This window comes from Hemicordylus capensis, chromosome 2, assembly GCF_027244095.1.
Source record: "Hemicordylus capensis ecotype Gifberg chromosome 2, rHemCap1.1.pri, whole genome shotgun sequence".
Lineage (NCBI taxonomy): Eukaryota > Metazoa > Chordata > Lepidosauria > Squamata > Cordylidae > Hemicordylus > Hemicordylus capensis.
In genome coordinates, this window is record NC_069658.1 from 316,122,412 (window position 1) to 316,147,516 (window position 25,105).

General features: G+C 42.1%; 1 protein-coding gene across 2 annotated transcripts in view; it reads right to left on the reverse strand.

The window, feature by feature from the left end:
• Window positions 1-11,170: 11,170 nt before the first annotated feature.
• Window positions 11,171-25,105, reverse strand: part of SLC6A11 (solute carrier family 6 member 11) — a 283,028-nt gene continuing 269,093 nt past the window's right edge. For both annotated transcript variants that reach the window (XM_053294644.1, XM_053294643.1), the window contains 2 exons: window positions 17,999-18,169; window positions 11,171-15,518 (listed from right to left, as the gene is read on the reverse strand). In XM_053294644.1, coding sequence (XP_053150619.1) covers window positions 15,366-15,518; window positions 17,999-18,169 — 324 coding nt within the window. In that variant the 3' untranslated portion in view covers window positions 11,171-15,365. The remainder of the gene's footprint in view (window positions 15,519-17,998; window positions 18,170-25,105) is intronic.

Consider the following 25,105-nt stretch of genomic DNA (forward strand, 5'->3'; position numbering starts at 1 on the left):
CATCTCCCCTGCCATGCTTGCCACCCATCCCCTCTGTCACCAGGGTGAAGTATGTTGAGACCAGAGGCATGGGCAGCACCAGGAATGGAAGTGTGGATGACCTTTGGCTTCTCCAGTCTGGTGGAGTGCTTTCTCCCTTCTTGTGAGAGAGACAAAGGAAGCCTCCAGCCAGTGGAGAAGGTGCTCTGCTGACCGGAGAGGACAAGGGGTTGCCATGCGTCCATTCCTTGCACAGGCTATGCCCCTTGTGTTGACATGATGATGTAGAGGGAAGGGGCTTGTCCCCATGCTGCTAGTCCTTGCTATGCCCCTGAGTCTGGGTAACAAGTAGTTGAGTATATTAAAAGCTGATGGAATTAGTAGTTAGGGCTTTCCAGTTCTGGAATACATGCACTTAGGAATGTCATTATATACACATATTTACATATTGCACACACTATCAGAAAGGGTGACAGGACATTCAAGTGTGGAATATCAACCTGAAGTGATATTCAGTGTTCATTACAACCTGAAAATATTTTTCTTCCTTTATAAACCATGGATACCACTCCTAAAAAAACCATCTTGAGTAAACTTTGGTAAGGCTGCCAGATGCTGGCTAAAGAGTATGTACTGGATCTGGCTAATGGGCTTTCAGTTCATTAACTCCTAGTCTGTGGCTTGGCTGCCACAACATTAGGTCATTACAGTGTGTTAGGGATTCATCCTGCAGGCAGCTCAGCACTTTAGTCAACCTTGGAGCATGTGCAGCCTAGCTACCTCAAGCTGCAGTCTTTAATTCTGGAAGAGATTAATTCCTTCCAAACGAGGTGGGAGGGAGGATTAAGGAAAACTCTTTTCTATGTCCACTTTTATCATAATTTGTGGAGATGACATGTTTTTATTCTGCAATTACAAGGCTAGGGAGCCATGCATACATTGACTGCCCAATCAGTATCTTCACGATGTGAAAAACAATTATGTCTCACTCTACACATTACAGTGAATGGCTATTTTCCTACACTGACATTATCACTGAGGAGGAAAATATTTAAGAACATAAGAAGAACCCTGCTGGATCAGACCCTAAGTCCTTCTAGGCCACCATCCTGCTCCTCACAGTGACCAGCTGGTTGCCTCTGAAAAGCCCACAAGTAGGACATATAGGTAAATATAGCCCTCTCCCATTGTTGCTTCCAAGCCATTAGTATTCAGACATACTGCCTCTGAACTAGAGGTGTGCACGAATCAGATATGTGATTCAATTCGGCTTGGCCAGCTGTCTTGACAAATTACCCTTGAATCATCCAAGACAATTCGGGTGATTCGAGCATCATTTTGAGGCCTGTTGTGCTGGAAAAAACAGGCCTCAAAATATCACTTTCCCCCCAGGGACAGCTGGTCTACCAATTGGGGTTGGTGGGTAGACCAGCCCTCTGCTCCAGACTTAGTGAATCAGCCCGCGTCAGAGAGGACTGGTCTACTGGGTAGACCAGTTCTCTGAGGCAGGCAGATGTGCTAAATCTGGAGCAAAGGGCTGGTTTACCCACTGACCCCAATTGGTATGCCAGCTCTCCCTGTAAAAACGGGCCTCAAAATGGCACCTTTTCCCAGGGGGATCTGGTCTACCAATTGGGGTTGGCACGTAGACTTAGCATGTCTGCCTGCCTCAGAGGACTGGTCTATCAGATAAACCAGTCCTCTGAGGTGGGCTGATGTGTGAAGTTCAGAGTGGAGGGTTGGTCTACCCACCATTCCCAATTGGTAGACCAGCTCTCCCCAGAAAAAGCACAATTTTGAGACCCATTTCCCCAGCAAAATGGGCCTCAAAATGGCATTCGAATTACCTGAATCTATTTGGGTTGAATCAGGGGTGATTCTTTTTGACCTCGAATTGGGCCCTCTATTTTGATGGCAATTTTAATTCAAGGTTGAATCACCAAATTGCTCCCAATTTGAATCTGAATTCTTTCGAAGGTCAAACTGAATTGCACATACCTAATCTAAACTAGAAGCAGTCTGTTACATATCTCTGTGTTAATATAAGTATAATCCATATGTGACCTGCACCACATTGCTAGGACATGAAAAGGTTAAAAGTTAGTTTTGAATCAACAGAAAACATGCCCAATTTTGTATGTCTTGTTAAATTAAGATTTTGTTTTCTTCCTTTTAAATGTGATAATGGCAGGCATATGATGAAACACAATTTGTGATACTCAAAGAAAAGTGAATTTGGTTTGCTTACCTAAGATCAGCCACAAGAGTAATCATATTAGTTACTAGTAAGGGAGGCCTATAATTGATTGCGAAAAGGCATTTTGAATTAGATTACACTGATAGGGAAATTCAAGAAATTAAATATCTGTAATAGAATTTTTGTTAATCTGCTTGCAAAAGAAAGTGTGAAATGTGTAGGATTTCAATTTCAATACTTGAATAATTACCAAATATGGTAAATTTGAATCTGAATCTGATTTCTGCTCCTCCTGGGCATGATTTGTTTTTTAAATTACTGATCTGATTATTGAGTGTTATAAATCTGTTGAGAACAATTATTATTATTTATTTACACAGTCAGACAGGTGTTATTGACTGGTTTGTTTTATCCAGACATTGAGTCCTTCCCAAGGACCTGGGATGGCTGAATTTTATTGTCAATGTTGTTGCTGTTGTTATAGATATCGTTGCAGAATATAGGCTGTTCCCAGTGAAGCTACTTTTTGTAATTGGCTGATGGTGATTTCTGTGGCCCCTATGGTGTTGAGGTGCTCTTCAAGGTCTTTTGGAACTGCACCCAGGGCGCCAATTACCACTGGGATTATTTTAGTCTTTTTCTGCCACAGCCTTTCAATTTCAATTTGTGGATCTTTGTATTTTGTGATTTTTTCTGTTTCTTTTTCTTCTATTCTGCTATCCCCTGGTATTGCTATGTTGATTATTTTAACTTGTTTTTCTTTCTTCTCAACTACAGTTATATCTGGTGTATTGTGTGGCAGATGTTTGACTGTTTGTAGTCTGAAGTCCCATAATATTTTTGCATCTTCATTTTCTTCAACTTTTTCAATTTTACAGTCCCGCCAATGTTTGGCTACAGGTAGCTTGTATTTTTTGCAGATGTTCCAGTGTATCATCCCTGCTACCTTGTCATGCCTTTGTTTGTAGTCAGTCTGCGAGATCTTTTTACAACAGCTGATTAGGTGGTCCACTGTTTCATCTGCTTCTTTACAAAGGCGGCACTTGCTGTTTGTTGTTGATTTTTCGACTTTTGCTCTTATTGCATTTGTTCTTAGTGCCTGTTCTTGCGCAGCCAGTATTAAATCCTCTGTTTGTTTGTTTCTTCAAGTTGCTATTCTTAAGCCATTGCCAGGTCTTGGTGATGTCTGATTTTCCAGTTATATTGTGCAAATATTGACCATGCAGTGGCGTCTTTTTCCATTTTTCTGCTCGGTTCTTGACTTGTTCTTTCTGTTTTCTTTCATTGGTGTTGAATAGTTTTGCGTTATTGACCATTTGAAGTGCATCTTCTTCACTGTCCTTGAGATATTCTTCAAGACCTCTTTTCTCTTCCTCTGCTGTTTGATGGACTTGCAGCATTCCTCTTCCACCTGAGCTGCAAGGGAGGTATAGCCTATCTACATCACTGCAGGGGTGCAAAGCATGATTGATGGTCATTATTTTCCTGGTCTTACGATCTAGCATCTCTAGCTCTGCCTGGGTCCAGTCTATTATTCCTGCAGTGTATCTGATCACAGGTATAGCCCAGGGGTTTATGGCTTGTATGGTGTTTCTGCCATTGAGTTTGGACTTTAGGATTTTTCTAACTCTCCTGATGTATTCACTTCCAATTTTTCTTTTCACTTCAGTGTGTGCAATGTTATCAGCCTGGAGAATGCCCAAGTATTTGTAATGTTCTTTCTCTTCCAGGTTCTTGATCTTGTAAACCGCCCTGAGCCATTTTTGGAAGGGCGGTATAGAAATCGAATCAATAATAATAATAATAATAATAATATGCTTTGAGCAATAACAATGAAATTTTATTAAAATGTTTTTTACTAAGACTATTATCAAATTCTAGAAAAATCTTATAATTCGGTTGTAGATTTTGTAATTTAGCTGATCTTGTCATGGAATTTAAGGGTGGAGTACTCACCAAATTCTGAGGAATATCCATTTGGTTCTGGAAGAGTTTCTCATCATGTCAGGACTACCTAGAGGTTACTAGGTTCTGGACTCTGCTGATTACATCACGGGTGCACATCAACTGCATAAAGGACTCTGCTAGAGGTGTGCACACAAAAGGTATGCCCAGTTTGGTTCGAGTTCTAATTGGACTCGAACAGAACTGGGCATGTTTGGTTCCCTCCTCCTGAACAGACCCCCTGACTTGCTTTAATTCAAGCCGGTCTGGGGGTTCTAACATTAAAAAACGAAGAACTCACTGACTCTATGGGGAGCTGCCAGAGCCGCAGGAGGTCTCTGGTGGTTCCCCCCCTCTCCCCAGCCTCAAAATGGCCCAGTTCCAGTGGGCCCAGAATGTGCCAAAAACAGCCTAAACTGGGCCATTTTGAGACCAGGGGGAGGCCGGCAGGGGGAGGGGAAACTGTAGCAGTGCCCCCTGGAGGCACAGAGTTCTTTTCTTTTCTTTTCTTTTAAAATCTTTTTTATGTTGCGGGGTTTGGCTTGAACCAGCTAGAGGTTGAGCCAGTTCACACATCCCTAGCCTCTGTGTCTATAATGGCCTTCTAGATATGGATTTGTTCTCCTGTTGCTCCCTTTCACCCAAGCTATAGCTCTCATGATGTGGCATAAACTGGGATACCCTGTATTTGGAGTGCATGGCACAAATTAGGCCTTTCCTCCCAGGACCCCAAAGGGTCAGTTGGGGATAGCAGAGAGGGTCCGATGATCATGTTTCAAGCTCCAGAACAGATCTCTCTACCTACTGCATGTCCATGTCATCAATGATAAATGTCAGGCTGGCCTGCAGGCTTTAGCACAGGTTAGTAAACAGGCACAACAGGAGAGCCTTTTGACGTTTGGTAAATATTCCATTTTGGAAGGGCCATAGAATCCTGCAAAACAAACCTACTAACAAAAATGGTGGAATAAATTATCAAAATGCTTCTGGGTGAATTAATCCATCTATATTGTTTTCTGCTATAATGCCACTATATTGCTACTAGTACAGTATTAATATGTACTACTAGTATAGATTACTATATACTACTAATACTATACAGTACTATAATGTACTAAAATACATTTTCCTTCCAACTTCTGTAAATCTCACTTTAGTTTTCAAACATGGTACTGCTTATCCTGTTCTCAAGAAAGCATCCTCATGACCTCTCTCTCGGGTCCAACAATCATCCCATCCCTTCTACCTTGATTTCCAAGCTCCTGCACCTGCTGCACTGGAACATATATACATTTAGATTTGCTTCTGGACTTCCTGTTCTACCAAGAAAGCTCTAGCTAAGATTACTTAACTGTGTTAAATACAAATACTGTTATTCTTTTGGAACCTTTTCACAACACTGGCTTTCCACAATATCACACCCTCTAAATTTCCTCTAAAGGTCAGTGTCCAGTTTTAGATTCAGTAATCTAAAATGTTTTTCATAACAATATTTTCTCTAACCACAGGAACAAAGGAAGCTGCCCAATACAGAATGAGACCCTGGTCCATCTAGCTCAATATTGTCTACACTGATTGGAGCACCTGTCCGGGGATCTTTCCAGGAATCTTTCCAGCAATCCTTACTCCTGGAATCTTTACAGGAATCTTTTCTCCTACCTGGAGATTCCTAGGATTTAACTTGGAATGTTGAAAGTGCTCTATCTTGCTGGTACTGCTTATTCAACTCTGGTTGGGGGTTTGACTAGCTAGAGTGACAGTATGCTTTGCTTTGGACTTTAGTTATTTCTCTGATGACATTAAACTCCATTACTCTTTAAATGTCCTTTAAATACCAACCCCAACATATGAGGTGTATATGAACCCAGATTCCTCCTTGTTGCTTCGGCTTCATATATTGAAGACATTTTTTTCTTCCTAAATTTCTCCATATGTCTACGTTTTCTATCACTACTGATATATCACTACCGCTATCCCATGTGCTTACCATCTGCCAGACCAAGGAGCTATTCCCACAACCTACCGGGCAGGCAGGCGGGTGGGCAGAAGGCTGAGCAAACCCACCCTTCCCCCTCAGATGATCAATAAAAGTGCACGAGGAGGGCAGACTGCACTCCCAGCTGATCAAGCTCCAGAGGGCCGGGACCATGCATCCGGGTTCCGGGAATCCCACAATGTACTGCATGCTGAGTGCAGTGCATTTGGGGATTTCCCCCAGGAGATGGGCACTCAGAGACACATCCCAGAGCCTGGGTTAAGGGTGCACTCTCTCCCTTAACCTAAAAGCCAGGTTGAAAAGCTGGGCTAGGTGGCACTGCTTTGCCAGGATTGGGCCTGATCCTGGAGGTTCTCATGCACAGCCTAGCCCAGACTGGGCTTCCTGAGCCTGGGTTAGGTTGTGCGTGGTAAAAGCCTCCAAGTCACTAGGTGCTACACTTGCACATCCACTGTAAATCTGGGTGATTTTTGGTGATGGCAGCAGCAACTGGCTCCTTCTGGCCATGGCTGCTTTTCTTCTTTGAACGTTAGGGGGCTAATGGCTTGCAAGAAGCAGGAAAGTCTGGCCATTTGTCTGATCAGAAGAGAACAGCCATGGTGAGCGAGGAGCTGTTGTTGCCAAGGTGTGACAAGTTTGCAGTGGGTTTGAGGCAAGGCGAGAGGCTGATGCCAAAGGAAGTTCTCTGGCTGCTGCCATCTGTCCTGATTGACGGACCTCTGCTCCTTTTCCTCAGAGGCAAATACAGTCAGCACATGACTTGATGGCACATGTTCCTCTTAACAGAGGGCATGCAAATCTTTCACTGGGGAACATTCATGGCAATCTCTTTGTGTATACTGGGCATACCATGTTTGCTCCCTGCATAATTCCTAGGTATACTGCAGAATGTACAGCTTTCCAACATGACAATGCAATGGATAGTGATGCCCATTAAGTTGAGTTTGGCTCCCCTTGTTCAACTCCTGATTTCGCTGCCTTGGATATTCTTGTATCTTTTGTTCATGCATGTCTGCCTATGACTCAGTGAAGTGCCAGTCTTAATGATGGTGGTTAGTGACTAGAGCAGAGCTAAGGCTCCCATAGATGGCTGGATCTCAAGTTAGAGTTGCCCGTTGGGGGTGTCTATGTGAATATCTATAGCCTGCTCTTTTGAGCATGGCTTGCCTCTAACTCTGCCTTCTTTGCACACTACTCACCCCTGGCAGGGCAGGGGGGAAGAAACAAGTGATTCATCTATGAGCATTAGACAAGAACAGTGGAGCTTTCTTCTATTATTAAGACAAAGATGGATTAACAGGAATATTCTTGCCTCATTAAAGTAACATGTGTTACTTAGATTAACGTTGATGGGGAAAGTGCAGTTACAATGCAGCTCCCAAGTCATTTACTACTGGCACCCCTAAGGAAGAATTTGATCGTATTATATTGGAACTCTCCTTTGGCATCTTGCCCTTACAGCCTTGTTATAGGTGCCAATGCCCAGCCAAAGATGGATCCTGTCTTTCAGCACACCTCTTGCTAAATGCTGGAACTCCAGAGCTAGAGCATTCCCAACAAATGGCTGTTCAGTCTTGACTTGAAGACCTGCTGTGAGAGATCCAACAACCCCCTGGGCCTTGGTTTCATTACTGCTCTTATCACTGAGAAGTTTCTCCTAATAGTCCACTCACATGCATATTCCAAGAACTTAACCCCATTATATCTAGCCCTGTCTTCTGTAATAGCAGAGAACCAGTCTTTGCTCTCTTCTATGTGACAGTCCATCAGGTATTTGAAGAATGCAATCATATTCTCCCTCCTCTCCTCTCCAAACAAAATATAGTCCCTTCAACCTGTTCTAGATGGAGACACACTTCCCCAAAAGGAACAGGTGCACAGTCTGGGGGTGCTTCTGGATCTAAACCTTTCCCTGGTATCTCCGGTTGAGGCGGTGGTCAGAGGTGCTTTCTATCAGCTTCGACTGATATGCGAGCTGTGCCCATTTCTTGAGATGAACAACCTTAGAACGGTGGTACATATGCTGGTAACCTCCAGTCTTGACTCTATGTGGAGCTGCCTTTGTATACAGTCTGGAAACTGAAGTTGGTCCAGAATGCGGCAGCCAGGTTGGTCTCTGGGTCATCTTAGAGAGACCACATTGATCCTGTGTTGAAAGAGCTACACTGGCTGCCAATATGTTTCCAGGCAAAATACAAAGTTCTAGTTATAACCTATAAAGGGATATTCTAAGGCCCTGGGTATTCAAGAGAACGTCTTCTTATGAGCCCCATCGCCCACTGAAATAATCCGGAGAGGTTAATCTCCAGTTGCCATCAGCTCGTCTGATGCCCACAAGGGGACGGGCCTTCTCTGTTGCCCCCCTGAGACTGTTCAATGCGTTCCCTACTGAAATACAAGCCTTCCCATTTCTGGAAACCTTTAATAAGTACTTGATGGCTTACCTCTTCACCCAAACTTTTTAATCTGACTCCAGTTTTAAATTGTGTTATGTTTTTTATTTCCTGTATTTTAACCTGATTTATGTTGCTTTAAACTGCCCAGAGATGAAGAGATGTACAAATCGTAAACCACTCAGAGATGTACAAATTTGATAGATGATAGATAGATAGATAGATAGATAGATAGATAGATAGATAAACCTTTCCTCATAGGCTTGCTTCCTAGTCCCTAACTGCCCTCCTTATGAACCTCTTCCAATTTGATTGAATCTAGGATGTTGCTAGTATGCTAGCAATACTCAGCTCTGTCCCTTTTTTATATTTTAATCACTCCAGGGAGCAGTAGAACCATGAGCCATTATTGTGAAGCAGTATTAGATAGGATGAGGCAGTAGTGGTTGTTAAGCACCAGTCCAGTGGGGGTGGTGAGTTTTAAACAACTGTGTGATATTTTAAACACACACACACCACACACACACACACACACACACGTATCTCTTTGGTTAATTTTTGATTTTTCTTCAGATACTTTCCAGTCATTGTATTACCTGGAACAAATAAATGTTCCTATAGTTGTACAACATCAGATGGACTAAAAGGTCTGATCCAATGAGACACTCTACTCTTATAGTGCCTCATGGGATTGAACAGTAAGATCCTGGTGCTGGTGCTATGGTACAGACTACTAGGGATGTGAAAATTGATTTGGGTAAAAATCGATTTGTACCCGAATTGAGATGATTTGTGTGATTTGGAGACAAATCACCCTTGTGGTCCATTGGCTAGATTCGGGTACAAATCGAATCACACCTGATTCGATTCAAATCGATTCAAGATTTGGATACTTCCTATTAATTCCCCCAGATTCCTAGCTTTCATTAAAACACGAAAAAGAAAAAGCTAAGCTCTAGCCCTTGTAGAAGTGAAGTTAGGGAGCAAAATGTGTGGTCACTATTTTTCAAGTGTTTGGATTTTTTTGGTCTATAATAACGTTTCCTCAATGAATCCCTATGAGGATTCATTACACACCTTCATTTATTCTATTCATTTGGACTGTCTTTTTGACAGTGCCAACTGTCATGTGCCAACTACTACTCAGTTTATGTTCTAGGATTTTTTTCAAGTGTTTAGGCTCTTTAGTGTCGAATAACCTTTCCTCATAATTCATTACACACCAAAGAGTCTAAACACCTCAAAAATTCCTAAAATAAAAACTGAGTTCTCAGTGGCTTGTATGGGATGCCACTAATTTCGCACCCCCACCTGCAGAGCAGTGGGGTCAAAATGAACAGAAGAAATGAAGGAGTGTAATGAAGACACCAAAGAATCTACACACTTCAAAATACCTAAAAAAAAATAAACTGAGTACCCCAGTGTGTGTGTGTGTGTAGTTGACACATGGCAGTTGACAGTTGGCACTGTCCAATGATCGTCAAAATGAACAGAAGAAACAAAGGTGTATAATGAATGCTCATAGGGATTCATTATGAAGAAAAGTTATTATACACACCAAAGAATCCAAACATTTCAATATTCCTAAAAATTAAAATGAGTACCCCACTGCCTTGCAGGTGGTGGTGGTGTAGTTGGCACATGGCAGTTGACAGTTGGCACTGTCCAGTGACAGTCAAAATGAACAGAAGAAATGAAGGTGTGCAATGAATCCTCATAGGGATTCATTATGAAGAAAAGTTATTATACACACCAAAGAATCCAAACACTTGAAAAATGACTGCACATTTTGCTCCATAACTCCACTTCTACAAGGGCTAGAGCTCAGCTTTTTTTTTTTAAAAAAGAAAGAAATCTGGGGATCTGTTTTAGGGTTAGGATATGGCTACTTTGAATCCCCATTGTCTCCTATGGCAGAAATGTTCAAAATCAGTAAAAACTAAAAAAAAAAAAATCATTAAAATCAACCAAGTGTCCCGCTGCCTTGAAGTTTGGGTGGTAGGTGGCACCCTTGGGGACCTACCCACCACCCAAATTTGGTGTCCTCAGGACCTTGTTATGTGGTCTGAATTGGTCCAATTCCAAATCAAATCAAATCAAATACAAACCGAATCTTGGGTGATTTGGATGGGGTAGATTTCGAGACAAAACAAATCAGGGGTGATTTGTTTTGGGCACAAATTGAATTTAAGAAAAATGATTTGTGCACATCCCTACAGACTACCTTCTTGCATCAGACACTGGGTTATATACTTTGTGAGTAGAAGTACTTCCATTCAAAAGCGGAGGGCTGTGCTCATGTAGGCTCCCTTCTATCAGTGCAACTCTCCATCCATGAGTGGAAGGACTTCCATTCACGAAGTGCAAGGTTATGATACACCCTTCTGATTCTACACCCAATACTGCCAGGTGGGTCAACTAATGGCCTTATTGGTTTTAATTGTTTTGTTTTAATGTAAGCCACCCTGAGCCAATTTGGAAGGGTGGTATAGAAATTGAATAAATAAATAAAATAATAATAAATTATGCTACTGCTTTACCCTTAAACTCTGTGCTATTGTGGTGAATGCTGCTTTCTGTAAAATGGGGGTGCTTCATTTCTTTACAACAAAGGCTACAACCATTTAAGTTCATGAATATAAAACAAGAACACGAAGCATATTCTGCATGTGTTTACCCATTTTCTTTAATTTTTAAAAAAGGAATAGGCAGACAAAATATTGTGCTTCCTTGAATACCAAATAAAAACTTCCGTTGTGTAAAACAGTACATAAATCTGGGCTCTTCTTTACTTCTGAATAATACTGCATATATTTCAGAAAAGGACATTATTGTTTTCTACTGCATATCAAAAGAAGTCATCACAATATCATTGCTTTTTATCTTCACATTTTGTTCCAGAAAAAAACAACCACAGATCTAGTCAGGAATTTGAACCCAATTCCCCACCCCATATGTTTTAAAAAAAATAATCAGTAGAAGTGTTAAATGAGTCAAGTATTAAATGTGCACATTTACAAGCACAGCAAATTAGAAACACTGCTTTAGACCATGCCAAACCACATGTATGTGTATAAAGCTATTGGTGAAATAGTTCATAGCAGCAGAATAGGAATCATATTCCAAAAACAGTACCTATTGGGATACTTGGATGAAAACAACAGTTCAAAGTCATGTGAGAATCCACCTCCAAAAACCATTTGCTTAGTGACAGTGAGAGGCGCGTTATCTTAAACGAGCGCTTGAACTGCCTGAAATTATGGCACCATGACTGGCTGATGTGGCATCAGGGGCGTAACTACTATTAGGCAAGGGGAGGCAGCTGCCTGGGGACCCCCACACCTCGAGGGGCCCCCCAGAGGCAAGTCACATAACTATATATTGTGAAGTGTGTGTGTATCAGTGAGGGGTCCATTTTAAAATTTTGTCTCTGGGCCCACTCCAGCCTTGTTACGCCCCTGTGTGGCATTGTGAAACATATCACTGCACACTTTGGGAAAATCTTGATTTGTGAATAGCTCTGATGAATAGGATTACTTCAACTACTTACTACAGGCATCACATGCTTAAAAGACAGAGATTGAAATTTCTCAGTGATTCACCAGACACTGAACAGGAAAACAGTTCAGAAATACACAATACAGCCCACACAATTTCCAGATGAAAAGCTTCATTTCCTTTTGACTGGTGCTTGATTACATTCTAAAACAACAGTGCATTGGTTCTAGGAATTGATAGCTGTCCAACAAAAAAGAGCAAAATAAATAAAAATTTGTAACAGCACACACTAAATATTACGGTCAAAAAATTCAAGACTACATAATGCATATCGATGCCCGGTCTGACTTTTATTCTCCCCATTTTTACCTGAAGCTATAATATCTATGAAGAGGGTTAAGTGTAGAGCTGCAATGATGGAGTTCCTTTATCATGCATCTTTCAGATACAGTGAACAATTAGATGTTATTAGTTCAATAAGGTTTACTGATGAAGTACAACATAAAAGTGACAGATGTAGAGCAGTTTTGAATGTGCACTCAACCTACTAAAAGTATGTAGATGTTAATATTATATGGATGATGCTCCCAATTATGCATACAAACACATTTCTGAAAAATTTACTCCTAGTAAAACACCTAAAGTAATAGACACCATGGTTGTTTTCCAGGGATGATGTACTTTAAGATTTCTACCAGAAATAGACTGGAAATGGGAGCTTTGGTAATGCATATGTATACATGGAGGGGAGCACCGCTTATACTGAAGTGAATTCACTTTGAAAGCTGAGTGAGACATCCTGTTGATTGGGCAGTTTATGAAACAATAACACTGATAATACAAAGTAACATAATATCACTCCTGAGTTTAAAACTCTTCTTTTTTTCCAATTAAGGGCAAGTTAAAAATGACATGTCTCAATTGCCCATTTGCAAAATGGGCCACATACCCAGTTGAAGATCAACTTCAGTAAAAACTGAGCACATTGTATCTCTAACTATTATGGTGGAGTTATATAATCAAGGATAGCAGACCAGAACCGCACCCTGAAGGTGTCAATATGGCTTAGTTATCTTTTACCTGCCTTGCCATATAACCAGTTATGGTGCTTAAAGAATGGTAAACTGGTGGATTGTCCCATCAAACAATTAAGGCTTGCATGCTGATGGATGAATTGGAAATTCATCCATACTAACCTATTTTAGTGTTTGTGAATATTGAGCCAGGTGGTAGATGAAACAATGGGTTAAAATGCCATATAAATGCTACAAATTCTCACTTTCACATTCATCAATATTTGAAAGAACATCTGCTTTTAGAGAGTGCCTATGGATACCAATGTCTGATTACTTGATCACCTACCATCAAATTATAGCTCTCCTTCAATTTCACATGCACAAACTCATATACACATCTCTGTGAAAGCAACACAAAAGCCATACCCACTGAGACATTGTATGCAATCCATGGGGTCTATAAAAATAAATACAATGTGAACGGTTTAAAAATCTGATGAAGCAGCACCAGTGAATTTAGATTCTATTAAAGTCACTATTATATTAATAGCTCTTTTATGTATAAAAATAGTTTTATGGTAAGCTTTTAGGAAAAAAAATAGTAATTCAGTGGTGACTTCGTTCCATCACATTTCTACGAGTGTAGTAAGCAGGTCAAGGGTGGCAAGAGGTTTAGGAGGGTGTGTTTCCCCCTGCCCTTTTGCTCCAGAAAAAGAATTTGCCTAGGCCTATAAGGAAAAAAATATGATCCTGCAGTCCTGATTGAGACATCATTATACATGTGAACTGCCTTACACTGAATCAGACCAGGTCCATCTAGCTCAGTATTGTCCATACTAACTGGAAGTGAATCTCCAGAGCCTCATTTGGAGGACCTTATCAGCTTTACATGGTGATGCCAGGAATTCTATCTGAGACCTTCCGCATACAAAGCAGATGCTCTTACACTGAGCCATAGCTCCATCCCCAAACAACCATAGAACCACTACAGCTGTGCCAAGAGGTATCTCAAGTTTAGACATAACATTTGTCCCCCCCCCCACCTCCTCCATGAATTAGAAAGCCCTATGATTTAACACAAAATGCTTTGGAAACTTCTGAAAGCTTCAAAAGTGGTTTCCATGTGGTTTGGGAGCTACTGTTCAATAAACACAAGTCAAAAGCTCAGCTAGTCACACAGTTATCTGGATTGTGGCCAATGACCAATGCACAAAACGTTTTGTGCACGTGGGGGTGGCTTTAAAAGGAATGCAGGTCTTCCTTCTAAAAGGAGGAAGGCAGCATGGTGTTGCTGACCACTCAGGATCATGTCTGTGCATGAGCAGACATCATTTATTTGCTGATGCCACTCGTGGGCTGCTGGGACAGGGAACTTCCTGTTCCTAAGCAGGAAGCCCTCACATGGCATGGCTTTTTGGAACAAACCGTAGCTGTTTAATATGGAGGGCACCATGGTGGGGCAGCGGGGGGTGGCAAATGGGTGATGGAGAGGCAGTTAAGATCTGCCCTCCTACTTTTAAAGCACCTACTTGGCCCATGCTGAAACGATTTGGCTGGGGCAGTATGAAGTGTTTCGATGCCTTGAATTAGAGGCACCAAAATGCTTTGTGCACATCTCTACCAATGGCACAGAAGGTATCAGATCCAGAGAGTTGTTCGCAAAGGCATGGCCTCCAGGCCTATGAACGCAGGTTTACCAAATCAAAAGCATGTTCATTGTGGGCATTTAGGTTTATATTGTAGCTCACAGTATAAATGCCTAAGAGCTGAAAATTAATGTCAGGGTCTGAATTTAGTGACATCTGGCAAATCTATTCAATAGACAACAAAAAGATTTAGAATGACACCCATGGGCTTTGGGTGAGGCCCAAATTCAGAAAGCTACATACTGAAACAGAGCTACACATCCTAAGACAATTCCCTTAGATATTAACATAAGGACACTGTGATCCTCTTTATATACATACAGTAGAAGCTGAAATGGTCTGAAATGCAGACAAATTAGAAAGTGTATAGCTATACAACACCATACCTTTTAAAAAATCAAAGTATAAAAGTTTTACAACACATTATACAGGTCCTTCTAGGATCTATAAAACACTTACTGGAATCACCATATTACAAGTCGTCACTAACAAACAATTCTATTCATTTATATATATATACATATATAATCGTTACTTATATAATAATTAAAAATCACTTTTAAACAAGTATACAAGTTCACTTTAAAATTAACTTGTTAATAAATTTGTGCAAACAAGCCGGCCTCTATAATTAAGTGAAGTATTTTATGTATTTATTTTTACAAAAAAAAAAAAAAAAGTCAAAAGAGAGTTCTTTCAGAAATGTGTCTCCTTTTCTGTGATGGCTGAAATGTTGCCATCACCTTTCAGTTTGGCATCGCAATCATTCACCGTAGCAGCATATGCACCGGCTCCAAGCTTTCCCCTCATTTTCAGGTCCGGGCTAGCGACAATTAGTTTCCTGAATCTCTGAAAAATAAAGAAGACGGAACATAAGCTTTCTTTGTGTCTCAGAAACACACACTATAGTCCTACTTACATCTTATGTTCAACTCTCACAGAATGGAGCTTAGCTCATGATCAGGCTCGATCCCGGCAGTTCACATGAGCGTGCAAAAATGTGCTGGTCTCCCTTAGCCCAGTTTTGCACACTCGCATGAATAGCCTCAATGAGTGTCCAACATAACATGTGATGTTTTCAACATAACATGTGAATAACTGTACCTGTTTACAGTGTTCAGAGGTACAGATCTGTAAACAGGTACAGTTATCCACATGTTATGTTGAACACAGGTGCAGCAGTTCACTTCCTAACTATACCATGCATTTGAGGGACTTGTACCTCAAAGTTCACTTTTAGAATGAACACAGATACGGTCATTAACACAAAAGCATGTACGAGTGTATAGCAGGGATTTGCACAAACTGAGGTTCATGCACTGGTTCAGCTCTGAGGGGAAGGGAGTGGCAAGCAAGATCTTTAAAAAGGAGAGCAGGCCCTTACCTGCGCTCCGCCATCACATGCAGCTTCCTGCTGCAGCAGTGCTTGTCCCAAGAGCCCACACATGGCATGATAGGTGTGGTTGATTTCATTGCCCTGCAGACCCTTTGCAAGAAGTTTGAATTTTAAACTTCTGGTGGAGAAGTTGACTACATATGGATAAGTGGCTCTATAATGTTTTAACTTTTATAATAAGGGCTTAATGCCCTATAGAAGAACAATATGCAAGTTGATTATTAAGGGAGATTTGGGGGAAATCGTGAAAACTTCTTTGGATTAGAAGGAGGTTGGAGGTGCATTGTCCTTGTGAGGAAATACTATTTTCAAGTATTATTTGAAAATAGGCATTGGAAGACCGAAGGTTGAAATGCGTCTGACTATGTAAGCAATTACAAGGACTGGAATTCACACAGAAACAAAAGATTATATGATTCAGTCAGCATATGAAGACTTTTTATGATACAAGAATCAATGAATCAATCAGCATATGTTTGAGGACCTCTTATAGACTACAATTTTCAAAAAAGTCATTGTTAATTTTTACATATTTCTAACAAGTACCATCAACTTTTACTATCTATCTATCTATCTATCTATCTATCTATCTATCTATCTATCTATCTATCTATCTATCTACCTATCTATATGAGAATATGAATATAAATATATATATAGTGTGTGTATGTATAAATTTACCTAGAACTATATTATGGTTATTCCTGATCTTTTATATTACCTTATGTTGAAGTGTCTGTAAGATTTTAAAAAGCATGTTGCTCCCCAAAGCAACTATGAGTCCATAAGGGCTGAGAAGATATCATACCATACTTCTAGTGTATTCAACCAGACCTGCACACTGCACCAAGCTGAATACAGCCCATCAGACCTGTCAGAGGATTGATCAGCCACATATTTTTGTAGCTGCCTAGAACTGACAGGATACAATATATGGCTGTGAGTTGTTTTTAATTTGGTGAGTCACAAATTGTGCAGGTCTGCACTGGACCATCTTGTTTTGCCTGTAGCATATATTCAGTTTCATCTTCACTTCTATTACTTGTTTAATATGTTAATCTTTTAGGCATTTATGAACCTGAGTTTCCTTCCAGCTGCTGAAGTCCTAATCAAAAATTTGAACTTTCTACTTATGATACACTTTCCTTTAAGCCAATACTGAATCACAGAGCTAGAAAGCTTCTAATAAACCTCCTCTAAGTCTCACCCCTGCATTCTAAGTTATCCTGCGTCTGAAGTATTCCTGGCAGGTAGTATTCCTTTCCACCTGAGACATGCATTGACTAAAGGGAGCTACACAACCTCCATGGGACATTATTTACAATGTTTAACCATTATTTATATTTACAATGTTTTATTTTTTAAAAAATGGCTGACATGATGTGCAGTGTTCCAGAGGTGTAATGCTGTTCCCCAGAGCTACTGCAGTCCTAACACAGCCCCGATGCTGTTAAGAATGGGGATCAGCACAAGCAGGGCTGCCACAGCTCCCCCCATTTTTGAGACTGGAGAAAAACTGCAGTAGTGCTGCTTGTGCTACTGCCCATTCTTAACAGCATCAGAGCTGCCTTAGGAGTTTACCACAGCCCTGGGGTGCAGCATTTCAGCTCTATAATACTGCACATCATATCAGTCATTTTTAAAATTGAACACCTGCTGGGCATAACACAACTTACAACTCAACTGCTGTTGCCTTTTTATTCATAGCTATCACTATGAGCCAGCCTTCCGAAGATCAAAAACAAAGTAGTGGAGTGGGTCCACAGTTCCCATCAGTGCCTACTGCATCACAGAAAGTACAGCCCCAACTTTGACTTTGTAAGTTGCAGAATAGCTTATAGTAGCTCAAAATACAACTTGTTTCCTTCATTTGATTTTAACTGCAAGTGTTCATCCATTATATCAAGCAACACGGACAAAGAACATGGCTCACCTCTATGATGGTTCCTTCTGTCTTCCACAACTTAACACAGATCCACAAAGGAATGCAAACCATGGAGGAGAGTGCCATCATCCACCCGATTCCATAGCCCCAATCTGGGTATATATATACATTGTTGTACTTCAATGGCTTGTATTTCACTAGGAAAAAGATGAAGATTCCCTGAAATAAAAGGGAACACATAATCCATGTTTGGAAAAACAAATAACTGCTCAAGCAGCTTTGTCTGCCACAGCATGCTGAAATGCTATGGTAATGATGCTGGCAGGCTGCTGGTAGGGACATACTATGCAGAGAATTTGACCTTGTTCTTGTTGGGTCTACATCAGCTCTAGACTTGTTTCAGAGCCCAATTATAAATGTCAGGGGATGGGGTTTTTTTTAATGAGAGTGTTCATCCATTATATCAAGCAACACTGATAAAGAACAAGGCTCACCTCTATGATGGTTCTTTCTGTCTTCCACAACTTTACACAGACCCACAAAGGGATGCAAACCATGGAGGTTTGCATTCCTTGCATTCTGTTAAAAATCAAATGTATGTATGTATGTATGTATGTATGTATTAACATATTTTTATAATGCCCAAGACTTACGTCTCTGGGCAGTTTACAACAAAATAAAAACAGAAAGTAAAACATTAGTTAAAACAAAAACAAAAAGTTTAAAACATTACAACAATTTGAAATTTTTAAAAGAATATTTTAAAACAGCATTAAAACCATTAAAAGAATATTAATTAAAAGCCTGGGTGAACAGAAGTGTCTTTAAAGACTTTTTAAAAGCTGTCAGAGATGGGGAGGTTCTTATTTCACTAGGGAGTGTATTCCTGGAGCTCAACAGGGAAAGTTCTGGGAAGTTCTATACATTCCAGCACTCCATGCATACCTTCCAAAATATGGTGCAGGGGCTCAAAAAGGCTCTGTTTCCCTTAAAGGAGTCTCCTGGCACTGGGCAAGCCACAGCACTGTACAGTGAGTGAGAATAGGCATCTCCATGTAATGCCAGGGGGACCATGCAGAATATTTAGCTTTGGCCCACGGTCCTTTCAATGAAGAAGATTGTCCTTGAGGATCATTTATTTTATTTTATTAATTTATTTAACATATTTTTATACTGCCCCAAACTTACATCTTTGGGCAGCTTACAACAAAAACAAAAAGTTAAAACATTAGTTAAAACAAAAAATGACAAACTAAAACATTGGTTAAAATAAATGACAACAAAAAGTTAAAATATTATAAGAATTTAAAACCTTAAAACAATATTTTAAAAGGAAGTTAAAACTTTTAAAATGATATTTAATTAAAAGCCTAGGTGAACAAATGTGTCTTTAAAGATTTTTTAAAAATTGTCAGAGATGGGGAAGCTCTTATTTGAGCAGGGAGCGTGTTCCAAAGCATCGGGGCAGCAATTGAGAAGGCCCGTCCCTGAGTAGCCACCAGACAAGCCAGTGGCAACTGCAGATGGACCTCTCCTGATGATCTCAATAGGCAGTGAGGTTCATGCCGAAGAAGAATACCCAGGGCCCAAGCCATTTAGGGCTTTATAAGTTATAACCAACACCTTGAATTTGCCTGGAAACCTACCAGTAGCCAGTGTAGCTTTTTCAATACAGGAGTAAAATGGTCTCTCCAAGATGACCCGGAGACCAACCTGGCTGCCACATTCTGAACCAGCTGTAGTTTCCGGACTAAATACAAAGGCAGCCCCACATAGAGCGCATTGCAGTAGTCCAGTCTGGAGGTTACCAGCATATGTATCACTGTCTTGAGGTCGTTCATCTCAAATGGACGCAGCTGATGTATCAGCCGAAGCTGATATAAGGCACCTCTGGCCACCACCTCAACCTGGGAAACGAGGGAGAGGCCCAGATCCAGAAGCACCCCCAGACTGCACACCTGTTCCTTCCGGGGAAGTGTGACCCCATCCAGAACAGGCAGATCAAACTCATCTCCCAAGTTTTGACCCCACACAATAAGTATCTCTGTCTTATCTGGATCCAAACTCAGTTTGTTATCCCTCATCCAGCCCATCACCGCCTCCAGGCAGGCATTTAGGGAAGTGGTGTATCAGGGTAACCTTGTCCCCAATAAGGAGGTTCGTTCCTGGGCAGATGGAGCCCAATAATCATCAGCCCAGATGAGATAACAAGATCAAAGGTTTATTTACTCTCAAGTAGTAATGGTATTGTTTGGCTCATGCTCAAAACAAGACAAAGGACCATACAGAGAGCATACATTTTATACTCTTAAAATTGTTCTCCAGAACAACATGTTGTTCAGCCACATAGCAAATATGTCATCATGGCTTGCTAAGATTAGGGAATAAACCACAAACATGCACGCAGGCAGACAGACAGCCTTATCTTAAAATTGTTCTACATTCTAAATCCATGGTCACTCTAACCTGTGGGGGACGGAAAACTACCAGAGAGAATACACAGTAGTAAGCATCCTTCCAGCAGAGCAGATCCTTGAGTTTAGTTAAACATAATAGCGTTGCTTATGTCAAGCTGTGAACTTCTATGCATTTCTGATTTACTATACATCAGAAGTAAAGCTCTCTCCCGATGAAGCTGACATGGAGAAATAGATTTGGGTGTCATCAGTATACTGATAGCACCCTGCACCAAATCTCCTGATGATCTCTCCCAGCGGTTTCATGTAGATGTTAAACAACATCTGAGACAATACTGAGCCCTGAGGGACACTATATAACAGTTTAGATTTTGAAGAACAGTCCCCGAGGGATACTATCTGGAATCTGCCCATAAGGTAGGAGCGGAACCACTGCAGAGCAGTGCCCCCCACTCCCAACCACCTCAGACGCTCCAGAAGGATACTATGATCGATAGTATCGAAAGCCACTGAGAGGTCCAAAAGGACCAACAGAGTCACACTTCCTCTGTCAATTCCCAATTGGAGATCATCCATCAGGCCGGCCAAGGCAGTCTCCACCCCATACCCAGCCCGGAAGCCAGTTTTAAATGGGTCAAGAGAATCAGTTTCCTCCAAGACTGTCTTGAGCTGGGAAGTCACCACCCTCTCAATTACCTGGCCCAGCCACAGAAATTTGAAGACAGGCCTGTAGTTGCTTAACTCTGAGGGATTCAAGGTAGGCCTCTTCAGAAGCAGCCTAATAATTGCCTCTTTAAGACAAGGAGGCATCCTACCTTCCCTCAGGGATGCATTTATAATCTCTACCAGTCCTTCTACAACAACCGCCCTGTCAGATAGTATAAGCCATGTCGGGCAAGGGTCAAGAGAACAGGTGGTAGGCTGCACCATTCCAATCAGCCTGTCCACATCCTCAGGAGTCACAAACTGGAACTGATCCAACCTAACCACACAAGAGGAGTTGCTGGACACCTCCACATCAGACACTGAAGTCATTGTGGAGACGGAGTCTAAGTCGGCCCAAATATGAGAGATTTTTTCCACAAAGAATTCATTAAACACATCACAGAGGGTAATCAATGGTTCCAGATTCTGATTCAAGGGAGGAGGGGCACATACTAGCCCTCTCACAACCCTGGACAACTCCGCCGGACATGAACTTGCAAATGCAATACAGGCAGAAAAGAATCACTTCTTTGCCGCACGTATCGCCTGAGCATAGGTCTTTAAATGAGCTCTATGTTGCAATCTGTCGGATTCAAGCCAAGTCCTTTCTCCACTTGCGCTCCAATTGTCTATCTCACCGCTTCAGCCCCCGTAGTTCTTCCATATACCAAGGGGCCAGTTTTGAAGTGGGTCTGAGAGGACACTTACAGTAGGAGCAATCATGTCTACTGCCCCGGTGAGTTTGCTGTTCCAATTCTCCACCAGGGCATCAACAGGATCACCAGCAGAGCCAGCACTAAATCCCTCCAAGCCTTCTTGAAATCCTATGGGATCCAATAACCTTCTCGGGCAGACCATACTAATAGGCCCTTCAACCCTGCAAAGGTGGGAAGTGATTGTGAGTCCAACCTTAACCAGATGGTGGTCTGTCCATGATAATGGGGAAATCACAGGATTCCCCACCCACGGAACATCACCCTGATCTGAGTGAAGACCATATCAAGCATGTGACCTGCAATGTGTGTCAGCCCCAAGACCACTTGGGATAGGCCCATAGTCGGCATGGCTGCTATGAACTCCTGAGCCGCCCAAGACAAATTGGTCCCAAAGTGAACATTGAAGTCCCCCAGCACCACAAGCCTGGGGTACCAACACCAAGTACGAGACCAAGTCCATCAGCTTGTTAGGGACTCCGTTGAGCAGCAGGGTGATGGGTACACCAACAGAAGTCCCAGTCTATCCCTGGTCCCCAGACTTAAGTACACACATTTGATATGGTCCGACATTCTAACAGGGATCCTGGTAAGGGAAAGATTATTCTTATAGACCACAGCCACTCCACCTCCCCGCCTACGGTCCCTCATCCGCTCCTTAACAGAGTACCCCAGAGGGAGAAGTTGGAACCACACTGTGCCCCCAGCCTCCCCCAGCCAGGTCTCTGTAATACATACCACCTTCATCCAGAATCAAATCATGGATGGTTTCTGATTTGTTCGGGACCAATCTGGCATTACAGAGGAGCAAGGTGAGGTTCCAAGGGTGGTTGGCACTGCTCCCCAAGGTCAAAGAGCTGGAAGGACAGCCGCAAGGGGAAACAGCTATTAGATTTCCAAGTCCCCTTCCCATGTAACGGACCACTGACCTGCCAATGTTAATTCTTCTGTTCCTCACCACCACCAGGATAGGCGCCCCACAGTCAGTGGACATGCCCCCTTTCTCCCCATCTCCAGGTAAGCCCAGACACATCCTAGTACTATCTCATCCAAGACTAATTAAAACAGAAGCCCCACTATTAAATGCCCCCCCCATACAAATACCTGGGCCAGGAGACCTGGCCCTTGCCCTCGCTGTCCCCTGAAGTGGCTCCCCCAAATGGGGCGACCCTCTTTAGTGTCGACCCTTCAGTGGCAATCCCGTCGGCGGCGTGCCTGCCTCCACTGGCAGAACCCTATATAGCCCTGAGCAGGCATCTCTAGGCAGATGGAATCCAGGAAACAGCCAAGTCACCCTCCTCCCTGGGCCCCAGTCCTGCAAGGCCTCACCTCAGCACAGCACCCAGTCCTGGGGGCCAGATAACAGACAGGGGGCAGCAGGAGAAGCAAACAGGCAGGCACCCAGTCTCTTACCCTGGGGTCTGCCTAGGAGCAGTTGTGGTCTCTCCTCTTCTCTCTCCTGCAAGCTTCTGGGGCTCATTAGGGTTTTTAAGGCCCGTTGGGCATGACGCATGCGTCTGGTCAAGTGAGCAATAGGGCAGCAGGGAGGTATGCTGCCACCCCGATAGGACTTTCAAAGAAACGAGTGCCAGAGAGGGGAAAGTGGAGGGATGGGTAAGTGCACATTCCCCCATCCTTAATGACAACCCACCCGCCTTCGAACGTCCCCCACCCAGTTCCATGCACATCCATACCGAAGAGTGTGCTACAACCCACAGAGGATTTTTACCAAACCCAGTTAGTGCTGAGAGGGGGGTTTGGCAGGGTTGTATATTAGCTCCACTACTGTTTAATTATTATATCAATGACATGGTGGATATACTCTCTAATCTGGAATTTCATCCACCAAAATAGATCAGTTGACATTTAGCCATCCTCCTCTATGCAGATGATGCTGTGCTCCTGTCATGGTCTTTGGTGGGGATGAGGCCTACCCAAATGAGGGCAGGAAGGTCTGCCCAAATAAGGAGAACAGCAAACTCTGTCAAAAGAAATGCAAGGTAACAACAATAAAGGAGGCAAAAAGAGAGTTTGAAGAACATTTAGCGAAAAGCATCAAGGGGAATAACAAAAGCTTTGTAAAATACATCAGAAGCAGGAAACCTGCCAGGGAGGCGGTTGGACCATTAGTATATGAGGGAATAAAAGGGATTATTAAGGAGGATATGGAGGTTGCAGAGAAGCTAAATGAGTTCTTTGCATCGGTCTTCATGGCAGAGGATACTGAGCATATACCTGTTCCTGAAACAGGCTTTTTAGGGATGGAGGCTAAAGAACTGAGTCAGATAGAAATGACAAGAGATGATGTTTTAAACTGTTTGGAAAAACTGAAAACAAGCAAACTGCCAGGGCTGGATGACATCCATCTGAGAGTTTTCAAAGAATTCAAATGTGAAATTGCCGAACTCCTTGCAAAAATATATAACTTATCCCTGCAATCAGGCTCTGTACTGGAGGACTGAAAAGTAGCAAATGTAAAAACAATTTTCAAAAAGAGAGCCAGGGGCAATCCGTGAAATTACAGGAGAGTTAGCTTAATGTCAATTCCAGGCAAATTGATGGAAAGCATCCTCAAGGATAAAATTGTAAAGAACATAGAGCAACCAGCCCTGCTGGGAGAGAACCAGCATGGCTTCTGCAAAGGTAAATCTTGCCTCACAAACCTTTTGGAGTACTTTGAGAGTGTCAACAAGTGTGTGGATCAAAGTGATCCAGTTGACATAGTATACCTGGACTTCCAAAAAGCTTTTGACAAAGTTCCTCATCAAAGACTCCTGAGGAAACTTAGCACTCATGGGAGAAGGGCACAAGTACATTTGTGGATTCCTAACTGGTTGAAAGACAGGAAACAGAGGGTAGGTATAAATGGAGAGTTTTCACAATGGAGGGTAGTAAAAAGTGGGGTCCCCCAGGGATCTGTACTGGGACCGGTGCTTTTTAGTTTATTCATAAATGATCTAGAAGTAGGGGTAAGCAGCGAGGTGGCCAAATTTGCAGATGATACCAAACTCTTTCGGGTAGTGAAATCCAAAACGGATTGTGAGGAGCTCCAAAAGGATCTCTCTAAACTGGAGGAGTGGGTGACAAAATGGCAAACGCGGTTCAATGTTGGCAAGTGTAAAATAATACTCATTGGGACGACAAATCCCAACTTCAAGTATATGCTGATGGGATCTGAGTTGTTGGTGACTGACCAGGAGAGGGATCTTGTGGTCGTGGTGGACAGCTTGTTGAAAGACTCGACTCAATGTGCAGCAGCTGTGAAAAAGGCCAATTCTATGCTAGGGATCATTAGGAAGGAGATTGACAATAAAACTGCT